General features: G+C 38.1%; 2 protein-coding genes across 3 annotated transcripts in view; both read right to left on the reverse strand.

The window, feature by feature from the left end:
* LOC107740233 (filamin-C-like) overlaps positions 1-945 on the reverse strand; it is a 21,004-nt gene extending 20,059 nt beyond the window's left edge. For both annotated transcript variants that reach the window (XM_016552584.1, XM_016552585.1), the window contains exon 1: positions 314-945. In XM_016552584.1, the coding sequence (XP_016408070.1) occupies positions 314-686 (373 nt within the window). In that variant the 5' untranslated portion in view covers positions 687-945. The remainder of the gene's footprint in view (positions 1-313) is intronic.
* Positions 946-7,435: 6,490 nt separating this feature from the next.
* LOC107740247 (coiled-coil domain-containing protein 136-like) overlaps positions 7,436-19,340 on the reverse strand; it is a 19,792-nt gene continuing 7,887 nt past the window's right edge. The window contains exons 3-8 of the mRNA XM_016552607.1: positions 14,728-14,964; positions 12,539-12,613; positions 12,020-12,350; positions 9,440-9,704; positions 9,224-9,355; positions 7,436-7,447 (exon numbers count right to left, since the gene is read on the reverse strand). Of these exons, the coding sequence (XP_016408093.1) occupies positions 7,442-7,447; positions 9,224-9,355; positions 9,440-9,704; positions 12,020-12,350; positions 12,539-12,613; positions 14,728-14,932 (1,014 nt within the window). The 5' untranslated portion in view covers positions 14,933-14,964 and the 3' untranslated portion in view covers positions 7,436-7,441. The remainder of the gene's footprint in view (positions 7,448-9,223; positions 9,356-9,439; positions 9,705-12,019; positions 12,351-12,538; positions 12,614-14,727; positions 14,965-19,340) is intronic.

The following is a 19,340-nucleotide window of genomic DNA, read 5'->3' on the forward strand; positions in this document are numbered from 1 at the left end:
GAGAGAGAGAGAGAGTGTGTGTGTGTGAGAGAGAGAGAGAGAGAGAGAGAGAGTGTGTGTGTGAGAGAGAGAGAGAGTGTGTGTGACAGTTAATATAATAATCAGCTTTTACAGTCCACATCTGATGATGATTATTCTTGTTGTTGTTATATTTTTAATGTGCATTAATGATCTCCTAATTGCTAGATCTGTTATTATGTTATTCCAAAGTTGGAACGCTCTTTGCATCTCACTCTTTAAAATGTTAAGAAAATGTTATAGGGTCTATACAATATTATCAATACTTATTTAGCTAAATGTGTTTAGATCTTACCTATCGACACTAGTTTGATTCGCTCCCGGTCCAGAAACTCCAGCGCCACCGACACGTTCTCCAGCTTCATTTGTCTGAAGTTTGGTCTGACATTATGCTTTCTGTACATTTTCTTCTGACTGAGGACCTCCAGGAGCGAGATGAGCTTGAGGCCATCGCTCAGGTCTCTCTGGAGGTCAGTGAGGCTCTTATTGACGCATTTGAGATGTTCATTGCACCATCTGGTGAAGGTGTTCTGCTGGATCTTCTTCCACGGCGCGTCCTCGGCCAGCTCCTTCTCTGTCGCTGGCATCTCCTCCTCTTCCTCTTCCCCGAAGTCTGTGCCCTGGTAGTACTGTGGCGGCAGATCCTCTAAATGTGTGTAATTGCTCATGATGGACTCTGGCTTTTATACGTGCAATGCTGGAAATTCACAGCTCGTCACTTTCGCGGGAGAGTGTCAAAACCTGGATGGAGTTTGAAAAAAAAACAAAGAAAACAGACAGGCTTTCACAGATACTTGTGAGAAGTGATCTTCTGTCAGGACGGTGATGGATTATGCGATTTACGGTTTACAAGGCGGCCGGTCCCCGTTTTTAATTCTCAGTCCCCTGACGAATGTAGTCGCGACTTCTTAATGGACACTTTGAGTTTGAAGAATGTTTTTAATTCTCAGTTCCCTGACGAATGTAGTCGCGACTTCTTAATGGACACTTTGAGTTTGAAGAATATCACTTTTTGAAAATAAAAAAAGAAAATGAAAAAGTCACTTTGCTGCTCCACAGCTCGCAGGAGTGAAACTCTGTTTGAAATAAGGGAGAGGGTGAATGAAGGGGGTTTAAATGCGCCCAGGACCCCAGGGATTACATCACACTGATGTCATGCTGTATATACTGGAGTATGACGAGCAGTTTAGTAGCTCTGAAGGATAACTGTGATCGATCGGATTGGTGGAAATGAATGAGGCAGCCTGTGATTGGCCAATGGAGACGCACTTATTTCTGGACTGTCGGGGTCAGTGGGCGTGTCCTCTCATTTGTAAACTGTGCGGTCACCGGCTCTGCATGACAAAGTCATGGCAGAAATAGAGGGTGACGCCGGGGCAACGCTTTACAATATAGCGTCCATAAGCTGTGACATGTTATTATAAATGATTCATATATGAAGGACGATACGTGTAATTGCAGTCAGCTCCTTCTGAGTAGTACAAATATGATTCACTGGATTTAATTTTGTGCTTACTCATTTCGCAGCACCCCTTACGAAAAAAAAGTTTATTCAAGTGTGCTATTAGTATACTTCTTTTAAACAAAAAAATAGGAAAGTATACTTTTAGTCTACTTTTTATGTACTTCTCAGAAATTGGCTTTATGTACTTCTCAGAAAATTACTTGAAATGACATTTAAGTATACTTGACTTATACTTAGAAAAAGTCTAAATATATTTAAATATTGTTGTAAACTAGTTTACTACTGTTATACTTAAAGTATACTTAAAAGTATAGTTTTATATACTAGAAAGTGGGCCAATTTAGTCCCAAGGAGTATTGAAATAGTACACTTACAAGTATACTACTAGTCCACTGATATTTGTATACTTGCTACATAAAGTATACTTAAAAATATACTTGAACTTTACTTAAGTATACTTACTAAAATAAACTTGAAGTATACTACTTTTTGGTAAGGGACTTTACAAATTGACATAGCCTCTGCATTGTGGCTGACACACTTTTAAATCAAACTGCATTATTATATATTATAATATATTATATTATAATTACATTTTAAAAAAATGTTTCTTTTACTTTATTCAGCTCAGAAATATAGACATTGCCAGCCCTGCATACAACAGGTGATGGACCTGCAAGTGAAATGGGAAATTTATGTCAATTTATTTCAATCAGAAATCTTGTTCAGAATCAGTTCTCATAAATTAATAAATGCATACTTAGGTGCTTTTTATAAAGACCTTGGGATCCTCCTGCTCTGACAAAATCATAAGAGTTCAATCTGTGACTGGTTTCATGTGTCACTTGACAGAAATCGCTTTCAGATTTTAATCCAGTCACAGCATGGCATGTGCTCTTCTGCTTCTCTGTGGTTTGGTAATGTGAGAGCAGCTGATAGTGCTCTGTTTTTGGGAGAAAATGAGTGACAATATGTTGTGAAAACAAGGATTTTAAGGAAATCGATTATATGCTTTATTAGAAAGAAAAAAACATGTGGCAGTTTTAGCATTTGTCAAGATTTGTTGCTTCATCTTGACATGTTCTAGAATGTTCTCTGATTATAAATGTCTTGAGTTGCGATAGTGTTTGGCAAAGATTGTGTTCACCAATGTTTATTTTGGGTTGTCCCCTCTTTGCAGAGCAATGACCAGACAAAGTGACTCAGCATGGCAGTTTTAGATGAATGTATGTGACTTTCTGACACCTCAGTGACACATCAAATAATTAACCTGTGTTTCACGTGGGCATTAAAATATCTTTTTTATACCCCAGATTCCATGGACAATAAAATATTATCTTATAGGCGACAATAAAACATGTGCATATCCATTATTTTAAATATCAGCTCACTATACTTCATATATTAAGCTTGGGTCGAGCCTTTACCAAAAGATTTAATACAGGATGTGTTTGTGTTTTATAAACCCTGCCTTCTAAAATTTTGGAGATGTCCTATAGTCATTAAAAGTGACTTTCAATTATCATTGAAGACCAAGCAATAGTTATTTTCTTGCTTTTTATTACATAATAATGGCAAAATAAACATGTCACAGTCAGACATGCCCCGTTTGCAGCAGTGACACCTGATTAATAGATTAAACTTGACCCAGGTTTTGTTTTTGAAGGTGGCTCAGCACATTTATGGCTTTATTGACTGATTGCAAATTAACCTAAATAGACAAAGGGCCAGCAAGAACACACAAACAATTGAACTTTTCAAAATTCTATTGACAACATTGAGTGATCGCTGACAAGACAGGCTGGACAAAGTAAGTAAACCCTTAAATGTAATATTCTGTCCTCTTTTAGCAGCAAAACCTCCACCAAACGTTTCCTGTGATTACACTTTTGCACCATCACTTTCACAAATCTGTTGAACTTCTGTCTTCACATTCTCCTGTAAAATCTCTTGATACACTGATTCTGAAGTGTCCAGATCCCGAAGCAGCAAAGCAACATTAAACCACGATGCTTTTTCCACCATGCTTCACGGTTGGGATGAGTTGGAATTCAGTGCTCTTTTTCCTCAACTGTCCATAGAACATTTTCTCGGTAGCTTTGTGGAACATCCAGGTGGTCTTGGCCAAACATATGAGACATCAATATTTATTTTTGGGAGCAATCCTTTCACAAACACCATTTTTGGTCAGTGTGTGGTTTTTTATGACAGTGGACACATGAACAAACAATTCTGCAGTTTGTAGAGTTTTCTGGGGGTCTTTTTCTATTGTTGTTTTCTTAGAGTGATCTTTGTGGGAGAGAGAATTAACAATACTGAATGTTCAGGGTCTAGGACTGATGAACACCCAGGTCTTTAGCAATGCTACCATTGCCTTTTCCAGCTTTGAGCATTTTAATAAAGTGTATTTAAGCATCAAGGCATGGGTCACACTAGCCAAACTTCAATAAGCTTTTTGGAGAGGTTCACTTACTATGTCCAGCCTGCCTTGTCAATGATCACTTAATGTCTTCAGTAACATTCTGAAAAGTACAACTGTTTGTGTGTTATTCGTTATTAGTAGTAGTCACATTGTGTTATTATTCTTGTATTATTAGGTAGCTCTTCCTTGAACAGATTAGAGTGGTTTTCCAACTTGATGAGGTTGTTCTCCACAATTAGCCTTCTTCTTCCTGACCTAATGTTCCACTTGATCCTAGCAGAAATGTAAAAGAAGAGCCTGAGTCAACATACCTGGCAGCACCAATGCTTGGCTTTAATTTAGTTTGACAGTTTACGCCTCTGAATCCTAATGGATCAGTGTAGTGAAGTGTGCAGTGTCATCCAGGAAATCTAACTCATATTTCTTTTGAACCTTGAACACATTAATGAATGTCATACCTCACTTTCTAACAATTCTGGTGTTATTTTGCAGAATATCCCAATAAATGTATAATAATAAATATATAATAAAGGAAAAGTTACATTTTATATTTTTTTAGTATGGCACACATATTTTTAAAGCACAATACTCAAATGAGGTGTTTTTAGAAAGTCTTAGAAGCTTGTTTTAGAAGGTCTATAAAATGTTATTAGGGTTAGAGATCTTTATTAGCTAATGGAAAATCCTGACTGTTAAATATTTCACATACTGTTCTCTAGTGTTAAAATAGTCTCATCCAGTTATATATATATTATATATTTATATGTTATATATATATATATATATATATATATACATACAGTATATTGAATGTGAAGCAATGAGATTTTTAGTAAACATCACAGAATTTAGAGTCCATGAGACATTGCAGGCTTATTGCAGTATAAAGGTTTTTCTTCAAACACTGTCATTTTTATTTCAGGGTATGATAGCTAACTTCCAGATCGCTATTTAAAGAAAGTTAAGGAGAAAAGCCCTGCACCGTTGTGCAACAGACTGAGGCTCTTAAAGGGATAGTTCACCCAAAAATGAAAATTTGATGTTTATCGGCTTACCCCCAGGGCATCCAAGATGTAGGTGACTTTGTTTCTTCAGTAGAACACAAACGGAGATTTTTAAGTCCAACCGTACTGATAGACTGCAACGGCTGGAGTTAAAAATCTCCGTTTGTGTTCTACTGAAGAAACAAAGTCACCTACATCTTGGATGCCCTGGGGGTAAGCAGATAAACATCACATTTTCATTTTTGGGTGAACTATCCCTTTAAATAGGAGTGCAGGTGGAAGAGTACAAAAAGGCTCTAAAGTGCTGCAAGGTCTGCATATTTCAGCACACACTCATAGAACAAAAATAACAAAAACAATCCCAGGAATTTATTTACACCATATAGGCTGTGTGTGTGTGTGTGTGTGTGTGTGTGTGTGTGTGGGTGAGAGATCACATATGTCATCTGATTATCAGCTCAGTCATAAAACATAATAAATAGAAGTCTTACATTTTTTGTTTTTACACACAATTCTTAAAAATTCTAAAATTGTTTAAGCAAATCTTTGTACAATAAAGGGTTTGAACAATCAAGGTCATTGATAGAAAAGTACAAATATGTGAACTTTCTTGTTAAAAAGCCTTTGATAAACCGTTCCAAACAGTTCAGGTCAAATTGTGATATAATTTTATCACCTGCTCAAAATAAAAAAGTGCCCATATTTAAAGAAACATCCACAAATGTTTTGGAAAGTTGGAACTCAGTTTGTCTTTATCAAATGTAGGGATACAGTGGAATTCAGTTAATTGCTAATTCAGTACATTAAACACCATTAAACCTCATGGTTGATCTATATTACTGTTCAAAATATACAATCATTTTAGAAATTTCACAAATTTAAATACAACAGTTTTTGGTACCACTGTCACAACAGAATAGAAATAATAAGAAGAAGAATTCCATTTGCTGCTAGACTTCGATCATCTCAGCTAACCTTTTGCTGACTTAGAGATGTTAATGGTCTGTAAGAGATCACATATGTCATCTGATTATCAGCTCAGTCATAAAACATAATAAATAGAAGTCTTACATTTTTAGTTTTTACACACAATTCTTAAAAATTCTAAAATTGTTTAAGCAAATCTTTGTACAATAAAGGGTTTGAACAATCAAGGTCATTGATAGAAAAGTACAAATATGTGAACTTTCTTGTTAAAAAGCCTTTGATAAACCGTTCCAAACAGTTCAGGTCAAATTGTGATATAATTTTATCACCTGCTCAAAATAATGTCATTCTGTTGCAACATGATGAAAAGAGATTTCAGATGGCTTTAGAGAAAAAAAGTTTAAGTGACTAGAATAGGTTACATAATTATTTATAATCATTATTTCACAGTTATAATGACTCTTTTGGATTGGACATCCGTAGAACAGAACACAACTGAATTTGGGTCATGTGACAATCATCCAAAGCACGTGAGTAAATGACTCAGCTTCAGGAAAATCCTCTCTATACAGATAGACTGAACTGGTTTCTGTAGGTGGTTGAACCAAATATGTGAACTATGAGGTTACACTTACTTTTTACATAAGTGACCTTCAGAGTTCATGCACTAAATGTTGACAAAATTATGTTCAGTTCATACTTTTTTTCCTCCAGAACTGTGTGGACATATTGAATTGTTGATTCTTCTCATCAGTGTATAAATCTATATACAGTCATCTATATGACAATATAGTGTTGCCTCATGCTGAAACATGCATAAAAACATACAAAAAGGATAGATTATAGCAGTTATTGCAAACCAATAGCATTGTGTAAATTCACAAAATAATTGATAAGGTAAATAACTAGGCCTATTTTAAATATTTAAGCATTTCTTTAATTCACAAACTTCAGATTCTCTTTTCAATTTGAACCTCCTTTACAGCAATTTTTTGGTCTGTTGCAATTAATATATTTTTTATAATTCATCTCATATATTAGGAAGAAATCGTCAATATAAACTTATCATAATATTAAAGATATTTACAACAAGCCTACAGCACAAGAATCAAAAACATTTGCTAAACTAATATGAAGTACATGTGAAATATTATAGGAAAAATATAAGTAGAACCTTTTTTGTCTAAGAAGGTAGTTATTATTGCAAAAAGACAAAAGGACACACAAAAAACACCATTAAACTCCAGATGTTACAGTAGAGGCTGTGATGAGTGTTGATCGTAGTTTCATCAGGTGAGAACACTGCTAAGAAAAAGCCAATCAGTCTGACTAGTTATAATAGAGTATTTACGACAGTCAATATTATTTGTTATAATGTATGATCCAAAAATAAATAAATAAATAACAATATGACATTTTACAATTTAGTCAAGTCATTAGAAAGCATAAAATGTATGATTTGTTTTTACAAAAGATAACAATAAAGAACATCATAAAGACCAAAACATGAATTACAATGTTTGAATTACGTTTAACGGTACCTGTGCTTTGCTCTCCACAATATATTTCAGATCGCCAGAAACAAATCAATGGTTTTTGTTAGCATCATTCCTAGAAAGTAAAAAAGAAAGAGAAGGTGCTGACGGCATGATCTTGGGAAGAAATGGCATGGAGAATGAGACCAAAAGTCATGACTGAATGAACGGTGCGCTGTATTAAAATATATTTATTAGAGAATTTGTTGATGGATAGATTAATGGATTCGATAGAAGGTTTGTTTCTTCCATTGAAAAATGTAAGATGCTCTTAGTAACATTCTCAAATCATGCTGCGATATGATCATCAGGTTTTGTCTATGCCAGAACGAGTGCTGCTGTCATTACAGCAAAAAGAGCCGTACTAAATATGGAAGCAAAGGGCAAAGGCTGTGCTTAATGTTTAATGCTTGTGGTGTGTAGCGTTGTGAAATGAAATCCAGAATAGCAGAGAAAACAGGTGAAGTCATCAACCTATTGATGAGTGATGATTAGAAATAACGATCGTACTCGTGCTATACTGTCATTTGCTGGGGACACAATCAAGTCTAAATGAACATGCTCTGATGGGCCGTGTCTTCTGCACCTGCTAGTGTTTCATTGAAATCATCACTTGCTGATACATTGCTAATGATTTCACTCGCTGACCTGCCCCATGTCTGTAAAGCAGAGCAATGACTCTCTTTGATTTGGATGGCTGACCCTCTTTTTATACAAAACTAAATTTACTGCATAAAGCATGTGTTCTGTTTAAATTCATATGTAATTCAATACAGAAATTAAATAAATAAATAAAATGTCTAGCAATAATATCCCAGATTGTACATTTATATTTACATAATAAAAAAACTATAAACTTAGATATTATATTCAGATGTTTAATACATATATACAAAATATAAAACAAAATGATTATTTATTTGTATATCTATGTAGAATTAAAATTTATGTCACAAAATGTACACTGCATTGAAAAGTTTGGGATCAGTAAGATTTTTTGTTTTTTAAAGAAGTTTCTTATGTTCACCAAGGCTGCATTAATTTGATCAAAAGTACAGTAAAAACAGTCATATTGTTTAATATTATTACAATTTAAAATAGCTGTTTTCTATGTGAATATATGTTCAACTGTAATTTATTTCTGTGATCAAAGCTGTATTTTCAGCATCATTACTCCAGTCTTCAGTGTCAGAAATCATTATGTTATCAATGTTAGAAACAGTTTTGTGCTGCTTAAAAAAAATGTGTAGCCTGTGATACTTTTTTTAGGATTCTTTGATGAATAAAAAGAACAGCATTTATTCAAAATAGAATTCTTTTGTAACAATATACACTACCGTTCACACGTTTGGGGTCAATACATTTCTTTTTTTTTTTAAATTTATTAGTAATTTTATTCAGCAAGGATGTGTTAAATTAATAAAAAATTGACAGTAAAGATTCACATGGTTACAAACTATTTCTATTTTGAATAAAAGCTGTTCTTTTTATCTTTTTATTCATCAAAAAATCCTGAAAAAAAGTATCACAGGGTTCCAAAAAATACTAAGCAGCAACAGTTTCCAGCACTGATAATAAATCAGCATATTAGAATGATTTCTGAAGATCATGTGACACCGAAGACTGGAGTAATGATGCTGAAAATTCAGCTTTGATCACAGGAATAAATTACATTTCAAAGTATATTAAAATAGAAATTGTAAAATAAAAAATTCAATTGTAATAATATTTCACAATATTGGTGTTTTCTTTTTGTATTTTTGATCAAATAAATGCAGTGTGCCGTTGATGAGCAGAAGAGACTTCTTAAAAAAAAAAAAACATTAAAAATACTTTTATGTGATCAGTGTACCTCTTTGACTTCAGCAGCTCTCTCCAGCTCTTCCCTGCAGCGCAGTAACTCCAGCTCCAGCTCGGCTCGCTCCTTCTGGCTGGTCTCGTACATTTCCTGCAGATTCTGTAGTTCATTCTTCAGTCCATCACACTAGCAACATAAATCAGCAAAATTTAGAGAACATTTTCTTATGAAAGCTCTCATATATGAATAATGGATGTCAGGCCGGTGTACCTCTCTCTGCTCGTGTGTGGCCTTCTCTTCTGTCTGCTTGAGCTGATCTCTCAGTGAGAGGATCTCTGAGAAACCTCCTGTCCAGCCGGTGGGGGTCACAGGTTTGCCATCAAACGATATGTTCTTCTGGATCCCAGCGTCCACCAGCCTGCAGTTGGAGCTCATGCAAGAGCTTCCCGTTTCTGTCTCTGTACCGCACTGCGTGTGTTTTGCCTCTTCTGTCTCGTCCTGTTCTTCTTTAAGAGTGATGCAGGAGCTGCCTGAACTGTAACATCACAGCCAAAATAAGATGCAAACATTCAGGAGTGAAACATGAAAATGACCCTATGAAATTCAAGTTCTACATTTTCTGGCTTTCAGTTCAGATCTTTTAGCTTTGAGGTTGATTACATGCTATTGTGCTACTAAAGTAGAAAATTTTTTAGCAGATATAGATATTTAAATATTCAGTCTTCCTCTTGTGGAAAAACAAATTTAATAAGATGAGATTAATAGGTTTTATAGAAATTTTTGTCCAACAAAATGCTTACTGGAATGTGAAATTCATTGGTTTTGCCAGGCTATGATGTATAAGCAGTGGTGGACACAGTAACGAAGTACATTTTTCAAGTATCTGTAGGCCTACTTTACTGGAGTATTTTTATTTTGAGTAACTTTTACTTTTACTTCACTACATTCCAAAGCATAAGATCGTACTTTTTACTTCACTACATTTCATAAAACTTATCGTTACTCGTTATAATATATCACGTGCTCCGAGACACAGAAGCGGTGTCTGATTAATGAACGAACTGATTCTTTTCAATGAACCCGTTAAATCGGTTCGCAAATCGCACCAAACGATTCTCAAGTACTTGATTTGTGTACTTCGTCCACCACTGTGTATAAGTGAGTAAATCAAAAATCATTAAGGCTGGAACACACTACATGACTTTTGCACAGATTTTTGCCCCAGTTTTCAGTCAGAGCGAGTCAACATTAGCTGCTGAAATTCAGAGCTAGTCTGCGATTCCAAGTCAGAGTGGACAGATTTCACAGAAAATCTATATCAAACATGTTTTGATTATTTTGATTCAGTTTAAGAACACAGTATTTTCGTTTGTCATGCATCGAGGTGCATGTATGGACAGTGTGAATTCCACATATATTATAATTTATTATTCACCTGTCAGGTTTTATAAACCGGCCGAGAGCAGTTGGCTGAAAGGAGAGCAGGATATCATTTATTTTAATAATGAAATATAATATTAAATATAATATTATTTAAACATAGTGGTAACACTTTAAGGACCAATTCTCTCTATTAACTTGCTTATTAACATGTATATTACTAGCATATTGGCTGTTTATTAGAACTTATAAAGCACATATTAAAGGGGTCATATGATGTGATTTCAATTTTTCCTTTCTCTTTGGAGTGTTAAAAGCTCTTGGTGCATAAAGAAGATCTGTAAAGTTGCAAAGACTAAAGTCTCAAATCCAAAGAGATATTCTTTATAAAAGTTAAGAGTCAGCCACACCTACCTAAAACGGCTCGTTCTAACACGCCCCCACATATCTACCTCACTGTGTGGGAAGATTTGCATAACGCCGCCCAAATGTTCACGCAAAGAAAGAAGGCGTAACTTTATTTTAGTTTCTGCCACCGCCATCATGTCGTGAAGACGCTGTGTGTTTCGTTGTGAAAGCGAAACTACTTTGTTTGGTCTTCCAAAAGAGGACAATATACGCTTCGTCATGCTGGAGCTGATCCGTGCTGGTCGCTGAGGAAATACAACAACTTTGCGCTGTGGATCACCGGATCGGCTTTCACCATGGACGAAGCGGAGTCCAGCATGGTCGTCACATGTGGTTGCCGCAGGCATAATGGACACGGGATTTTTTTTTTTTTCTGCCATATGTCTATTCTAGAGACATTTTGTTACACCTTTACTTAGTGATTATTTTGCCTTATGTCTGTTCTAGAAGGAGAAACAATAATGTACAGTATGTGGAATATAATGTGTTTTTTTAAACTTAAACCGCATAAACACATTTCATTACACCAAATACACAAAATAATGTTCTTTTTAGCAACATCATATGACCCCTTTAATGCCTTATTCTGCATGACCGTATTTTAGATCCCTTAATCTCTACCCCAAACCTAAACTAAACAACTACCTTACTAACTATTAACATGCAGCAAATTAGGAGTTTATTGAGGCAAAACCCATAGTTAATAGTTAGTTAGTGAGAATTGGACCTTAAAATAAATAAAATAATAAAGTGACCAAACTGGTTAAGTGGGATATCTAGTTTTCCACTGGGGATAATTATATAGTTTTTTAATGGGTAAATACATAAATTTGAATATTGAATATGTCTACAAAGGAGAGAAAAAGCCATTTATGTTTTTCTCTTCTTTTTTTTCAGCTGAAATGCTCATTCGTAGCCTATTTTTGGACTGGATTCATGACTGTGCTGTGAATGTGCTGTACACTGTTATAGATTTTGGAGGTCAAACTAAACATTTAATTTTGATTGCTGCATTGAAAATGACTTGTCTTCATTAATGCAGTACCCTGACAATCTCAGAGCTCTTTTAGCGCTGTGTTTCTGTTCTCACCCTCCTTCCTCTGCTGTAGACGGCTCAGGCTCTTCATCTCTATTTCCGCTCGGAGTGTGACGATCTCCAGCTCGTACTCCTGTCCCGTGTTCTCCAGTCGAGAGATGTCCGCCCGTAAGCGGCAGAGCTCCTCCTGCAGACTGGCGATGTCGTTCTCTCTTTCAGCCGCGGCCTCCTCCGACGCCTGCTGCAGCAGCAGCACCTCCTCCTGCGCCGCCCGCAGCTCCTCCTGCGCTTCCAGAAGCTCGCTCTCCTTCTCCTCCTCCAGACTGTCCATCTCCTCCTGAACAGAACGAAGTTGTGCTACAGGGGTCGGGAGATCATTAAAAAAAAATTATTTTACATCTGTAAAGTATTTTAAAAGAATGGTTTACTCCTCACAAGTAAATAGCATATGCTTTGTTACAGTATTTTGTCATCTAATGCAATGAAAATCTTATCATTAATCTTATAATATCATCTTGGGTTTGTGTGTTCAGAGTCTTTGTTACCTTGCAGATGCTGGATCTGTCTTGTGAAGGCCTCTGCCTGATGAGCACTAGCTAAACGTTCCTCCTCGAGAAGACCTGGACAGAGATAGAGAAAAACTTTTTGCTCTGACAATGAAAATGAGTTCAAATTAAGCTAAATCAGGATCCCTCTTCACATGTTACCAAATGAAGTGATACAGTGATATACAGTGATAGTTATACTGCAATCTTGGAACACTGCTTAGCTGATAGCTAACTCAATCTAACTCAATTGCTAGTAATCACATTGTTATCTACAGAGCGCAGCTGACTGGTTACTTTTCACATCAGCAGCCAATGAGCTTGCTGCTCAACATTCAAATACTTGGCTATCGTTTGCTATAGCAGTTGCAGCGCGATTCAGGAACCCTCCACCTTCCCCAGCTCCGCCTGTATAGATCTGCTACGGAGTAATGTCATGTATGTTAAATGTGGGGGTTATTTCCTGTATGCTCACAGCAGCATGTCCGTGGATGTATTGGCAGTAACAAGTCTCAGTACTTGCTCTATAGCAGATCTATTCTGCCAAGACCAAACACATTAACACTGCCATGACAGAAATATCTTTAAGATAACTGATGCAACAAACCTTGTAAACATTGGCAAGTTTTCCATCACAAAAATATATATTGCTTGAGTTAAGACAATTAATCTCACATTTTGAATTTGCTTTGAATTTTAATATATTTAAAAATGTATGTCATAATGTATCTACACTTTGTGAAAAGCCGAAATCCACATACCCTATGTTAAGAAATATCCTCTAAAGTGTCCTACATTGTACTGAACACAAAGCGTAATTTTCTTAAAGAAAGAGTAATAGCATTAAAACAATCTCCAAAACATTTATATCCCACCTACAACCCAAGAAGCTGGGAAGGGCTCCAGCATCCCTGAGACCCTACAGAGGTCTAGCAGTTTGGAAAATGGATGGATGGATAACATTTATGTTATCCATGGGAAAATAGAAGAAAATGTTTAAGACAGAATACATTCTCACAGTAAAATTTATCACTTTAGCAACTGAAGGTGAGGCTGTGTCCCCTCTAAATGTCAACTGACACCCCTCCCCGCATTTCAAGCATTGTTTCATTGGGTGTCTAAGTTCTGGGACTTTATACTATATCTTCTGTTTCAGACCTGATAATTCAGTCACATATAGTCACAACTCAAATACTTGACTCTTAAGTATGAAATTGTGCCCCCTCAAGCGGGTGAGACTGATCTAATGCTATGTCTGCGATCATAAATGAGCAGGAACAGCAGAGCGCCTCACTGGAGAAGATCCAGGAATGATCAGTTAAGATAAAAGCATCTGCTGCCCTAGAGCTGGTCAGGACAGCCCGTCTGGAACCTTCCCTCAGCGCGCAGCTGTCCTTTCACATGCCTGTCATGTTACACACAAACAGCCCTCAGTCACAGCACAGCCAGATCATTACAGAGTCCCAGGAGTCTGTCTGCTATACAGCAGGTGACTCATTAAAGAGCTCTAAATGCTATATATAGAAACTATTTTACTGGGCCTGTCATTGAGTAAAACAGCTCATGGAGGACAGACCACATTCAACTATATCTCTGACAAATAACTTTTGGTAAAGAAACATCTTTCTTCATGACACTGTGCAGCAGGGTTACTGTAAGTGTTAATCATTTAGCAGTCACTATTATCTAATGCAAATTTCAGTTCAATTACTAGATGGACAAACATAGATATTAATACATAGATTCCCCTTTCAGCTCCTCCAGTTATTTTAACACCACTGCCATCTAAGAAAGGTTTCAGATCAAATAATATTATAATTAAAATATGATGTATATCATGAACTAAATATACATGGATTTTATAATATATAGTTATTTATTCATAGGTTACTGGTTTGACATTTAACCGTTAATTATATTATAAAAACATTTAGTAAATTCCATAACTCAAAACTTCCCAGTGCAAAAACAACATTGAAACCAAGGCACAAAAACAACTCATTCTGTATTTCTGCAACTTTTTGGCATGTGACACAAAAACGTGTTTGTTTCATATGATAAGATAGTCATGTCAACACATAAAAAAATACTAACAGGTGCACCTCAGGAAAAATAAAAAAGGTATGACATGACCTCTGTAACTGTGGGATCATTGCTGTGAAAATGCTATGTTTTTCAGGGAGTCTCACCTTGCAGCTCCAGAAAGCTCTCCTCGTGTTTCTGAGCCGTGTCTCGAGCTTCTTCCAGCTCAAGCAGGAGCTGCAGCACCTGAGCCCTTAGCTCCTCCAGCTCCTGCTCCTCAGACAGCTCCTCCTTCACAGCAGTCTTCTCATCCTTCACCTCCTTCTCCTCGTCGGCATCATTCAGGACGCTGCGCTCTTTTTCAGTGCTCATGATGCTTTCCTGATGTCAGATCACTCTGTCACCTGAGCGGTAGAAAACAGAAACATTTAATTAGAATGATCAGCTAAACTAATGAATAATCAGTGCATCTGTCACAACTTTCTATGTGTGTTTTACAAACTTCCAAACTGGAAATTAATTCAAGGAATTATTTTGGGTTGTTTGTCTACATTGTGGCTAATGTACAATGGTAAATTAATTTTAAAATTTTTATTTTTGCACCAGTATGATAAAAACAGTCCAGTGTTTAATAAATACTTACATTTATTTATCAAAAATAATCACAACAATTTAATGAATGTGCATTCACTTGTGTGCAAAAGTGTGTAATATTCAATTTTAATCATAAAATCTTGTCACTTATTAGCCAATAGTCACTTACATAAATTAAATTACATAATCATAAAACACAGTGCCTCAAAACAACCTATATATTTTTAAAATGTATGTATTACAGCTGATGTAACTCTTTTGGCTTAAAAGGTTTGTTTTAGACTTCTTATATTGAGTATGAAATTTGTATAGCTGCTTTAGCATAACACAGGACTAAATGACTACAGAACTGTTGCTTTGACGTCTGTGGTCATGAAGTCATTTGAGAAACTGGTGCCGGTCTACCTGAACTCTCTTGAGTTTGCTTATCCAGGTCTGTGGATGATGCAGTCAACATGGGACTGCACTATATCCTGCAAAATCTAGACAAACCAGGGACTTATGCAAGGATCCTGTTTGTGGACTTCAGCTCCGGTTTCAACACCATCATCCCAGATACCCTCCTGTTTAAACTGACACAGCTCTCTGTACCCACCTCCATCTGTCAGTGGATCACCAGTTTCCTGACAGACAGACAGCAGCTAGTGAGGCTAGGAAAACTCACATCCAACACCTGCACCATCAGCACTGGAGCTCCTCAGGGCTGTGTGCTCTCCCCACTGCTCTTCTCCCTGTACACCAACGACTGCACCTCTAAAGATCCCTCTGTCAAGCTCCTGAAGTTTGCAGATGACACCAGTCATCGGTCTCATCCAGGACGGCGACGGGTCTGCTTAAAGACAAGAGGTTGAGCAGCTGGCTGTCGGGTGCGGTCACAACAACCTGGAGCTTAACACGCTCAAATCTGTGGAGATGACTGTGGACTTTAGGAGAAACCCCCTGCACTCCCCCCTCTCACCATCATAAACAGCACTGTGGCAGCAGTGGAGCCATTCAGGTTCCTGGGCACCACCATCTCTCAGGACCTGAAGTAGGACAATCACATTGGCCCCACTGTGAAAAAGGCCCCGCAGAGGTTGTACTTCCTTCGTCAACTGAAAAACCTTAACCTTCCACAGGCACAGATGACACAGTTTTACTCAGCTGTTATTGAGTCGGTCTAGTGCACTTCTATAACGGCATGGTTTGGTTCAGCCAGCAAATCAGATATAAGGAAACTGCAACGGACTATCAGGACAGCTGAAAGGATCATTGGTGTGCACCTGCCCAACCTTCAGGACTTGTACAACTCCAGAGTGAAGAAACGGGCAGGTAACATCATCACAGACCCCTCTCACCCCGGCCACAACCTGTTTGCACTTCTCCCCTCAGACAGACGTTACAGATCTCTGTGCACTAGAACATCTAGGCATAAAAACATTTTTTTCCCCCATGCCATCTCCAGCTGAAACAGCTAACACAGAAATTACCACCTGCTTTTATAATTCATTCTCAGTACTTGAGAGAGAGGCAATAAATTAGATGTCATGTAAATACTTACATATTTGTTTATAGAGCTGTTTATATAGTACACAATGCACAAACCTGTTGTTAAATATTCTGTCCCAGATGTATTCCACATTGTTATTATTATTATTATTATTCTTATTTAAATGTTCTTCTATTTTCCTTATATATGTATGTATTCTGATTCTGATTCTGATCATAAGCCTAATCTGATGAATGGCTCCATCTTGTGGAGAAGAGGATCATGCAAAACGCCAATGAATTCTTGGAACATGGACGTTTGCTTCCCTTTCGAACACCCTCTCCCATTGCGTCAATGATGCTTATGGGGAAACTCCTGTTTTCTCTGAATACTGAAGCCTGATTTGATCACATTCGTGTAGCTGCACGAAACCAATGGCACTTCAACCCGCCAAAACGGGGTTGAACAGCTATATAAATCAGCTCTGAATACCATTTCATCAGAATTTTTCTCCTTCAGCACGAAGATCATCTCCTCGCTGGACTCTGAAGCAAGAAGCTCGAAGCCTGCTACTCGCCGTGGAAGAGCCCCGGCAGTGGGAAGATGCACCTCTTCAGTGCCTTCTCCCCTGCGGCTATCCGGTGATCACAAAGAGCCAATTTTCTGGAGCAAATTTCCTCGGCGTTGTTGTAAATGCTGTGCCGCTTATGTGGCTTCAGACGGGCACAGTGAGTACGCTGCTTGCCTGGGCCACACCCACGCTAATGCTGCGCTCACTGAGATAGACTGCTCTCGCTGTGAGAGTATGAGTCTTGCCCTGCTTCGCTTGTGAAACGCCTTTTTCAATGAAAGGTGGCCCCACCCCTCCCGCTCTCCCATTTCTCCCCTCCCAGCTGCCTTGAAGGAAGAAACAGTGGAGTCACGGGCTGAGCAACTGGGCTTGAGAGATCTCACGCCGGCACAGGTCACGTGTACTTCACTCTCCCCACAGCACTTTGATCTGCCGGTGTGTTTTGCACATGAAACTCAGCGCCCCTCGTCTCCTTTTGCAGCTCCTTTTATCCTTTTATGTGCTCCTTTTATGGGCACAGTGCAACCTCCTCTCACTGAGAGCAGTTTATGTGCCGGGCAGACTGAACCAAGGAGCCGACATACTGTCCAGGGGCAATGTAGCACCAGAAGAATGGAGACTACATCCTTAAACGGTTCAGACGATCTAGTCTTACTTCAGAAGGGCAGAGGTGGACCTCTTTGCCTCAGAAGACAACTTTCACTGCCCAATTTACTTCTCGAAGCAGCGAAACACTCTGGCCCACGAATGGCCCAGTGCTAGCTTGTATGCCTTCCCCCCGATTGCCCTGCTTCATTAGACGCGTCAGGGAAGTCAGATGCTCAGTCCTCCTGGTGGCCCCACTCTGGAGGAATCAGACATGGTTCCCCGAGTTGATTCAGCTGCTTTCGGCAGCCCCCTGGCCGATAACACTGAGGACAGACCTCCTCTCACTAATGAGAGGCATGATTTGGCATTCCCGGCCTGAGCTGTGGAGCCTTCATGTTTGGCCCTTCGACAGGAGTCTTTACAGCCCCCCGCGAGTGTGACTAATACTATTTTGGAGGCTAGAGATGCCTTTACGTCCTTAAATGGTCAGCCTTTTCTGACTGGTGTGCAGCACAGAACGTGCTTCTTGTGATGTGTCATCTGTGTTAACCATACTGCAAGAGCTGCTGGATAAGGGATGCACCCCTTCCATGCTCAAAGTGTATGTGGCAGCCATCGTGGTGAATCATGCTTTCATGGCCGGTCATTCAGTCAGTAAAAATGACCTTGTCATTAAGTTTCGGAGGGGAGCTCAGAGATTGAATCTGCCTCGTCCTCATACTGTGCTGATTTTGTCTGCTTAATTCACCTGATCCCCTCTGTAAGTGGAGAAGGTTATGTTTTGTAGTCCCCAGCCTAACGCCTTGGGTATCATAATTAGCTCATGCTTGTGGGAGCCCTCAGTACGGGTACTCCGGGGCGGGACTCGAAGAGTGGCCTCGTTCTGCACTTGCTTATAGCACGCGCTATAGACCAATTCAGAGTAGACGTCACAGTTACGTCACTTGCAGCTGTGTGTGCATAGTGGTTGCAGAAAAACACTGGGAACAAGTGGAGATAAATGGGTAAAATCCATGGAATAAAAGAAAAATATATTTTTGTGCCTTTTGATGTCAAGATCGGAATGCAAATAATTTTTATAGAATACTGTCGTCAAAGACGCCATTTGAAGCTAAACGCAGACGTTTAAATGGACATACTATGGATGAAAACTGTTACGATTACTCTACTTTTAAAGCATAAATTCGATTTATGCTTTAAAAGTGTCGAATGTTTGATTTAAAAGGGAAGCAATTTTGCAAAGCAAAGCTATTTTCTCTGCCTGTGTGAAATTGGCTTAAATTTATAAGAGAGCAGATCTATCTTTTTACTCCGCTCCAGACCTTAGTATTACTTTAGCAAAACAGGCGCGTGTGAGTACATGCCTGGTTATGGTTTGGGGACAAAACGGTCTACAAAAGGTAGCTAAATCTGACAAAGCCTCCTCAACTGGAAAATCATGAAGTTTCATGAACTCAAGCAAATGCTTTTTTAAGTCTAAAAATCTGGAAAAAAAATGTGTGTCTAATGTTGATGTTTTGTGTTTGTGAAGTGGTGTAGGCGTCCATGAATAATCCATG

The sequence above is a fragment of the Sinocyclocheilus rhinocerous genome, unplaced genomic scaffold (assembly GCF_001515625.1).
Source record: "Sinocyclocheilus rhinocerous isolate Xijiao unplaced genomic scaffold, SAMN03320098_v1.1 scaffold1366, whole genome shotgun sequence".
Lineage (NCBI taxonomy): Eukaryota > Metazoa > Chordata > Actinopteri > Cypriniformes > Cyprinidae > Sinocyclocheilus > Sinocyclocheilus rhinocerous.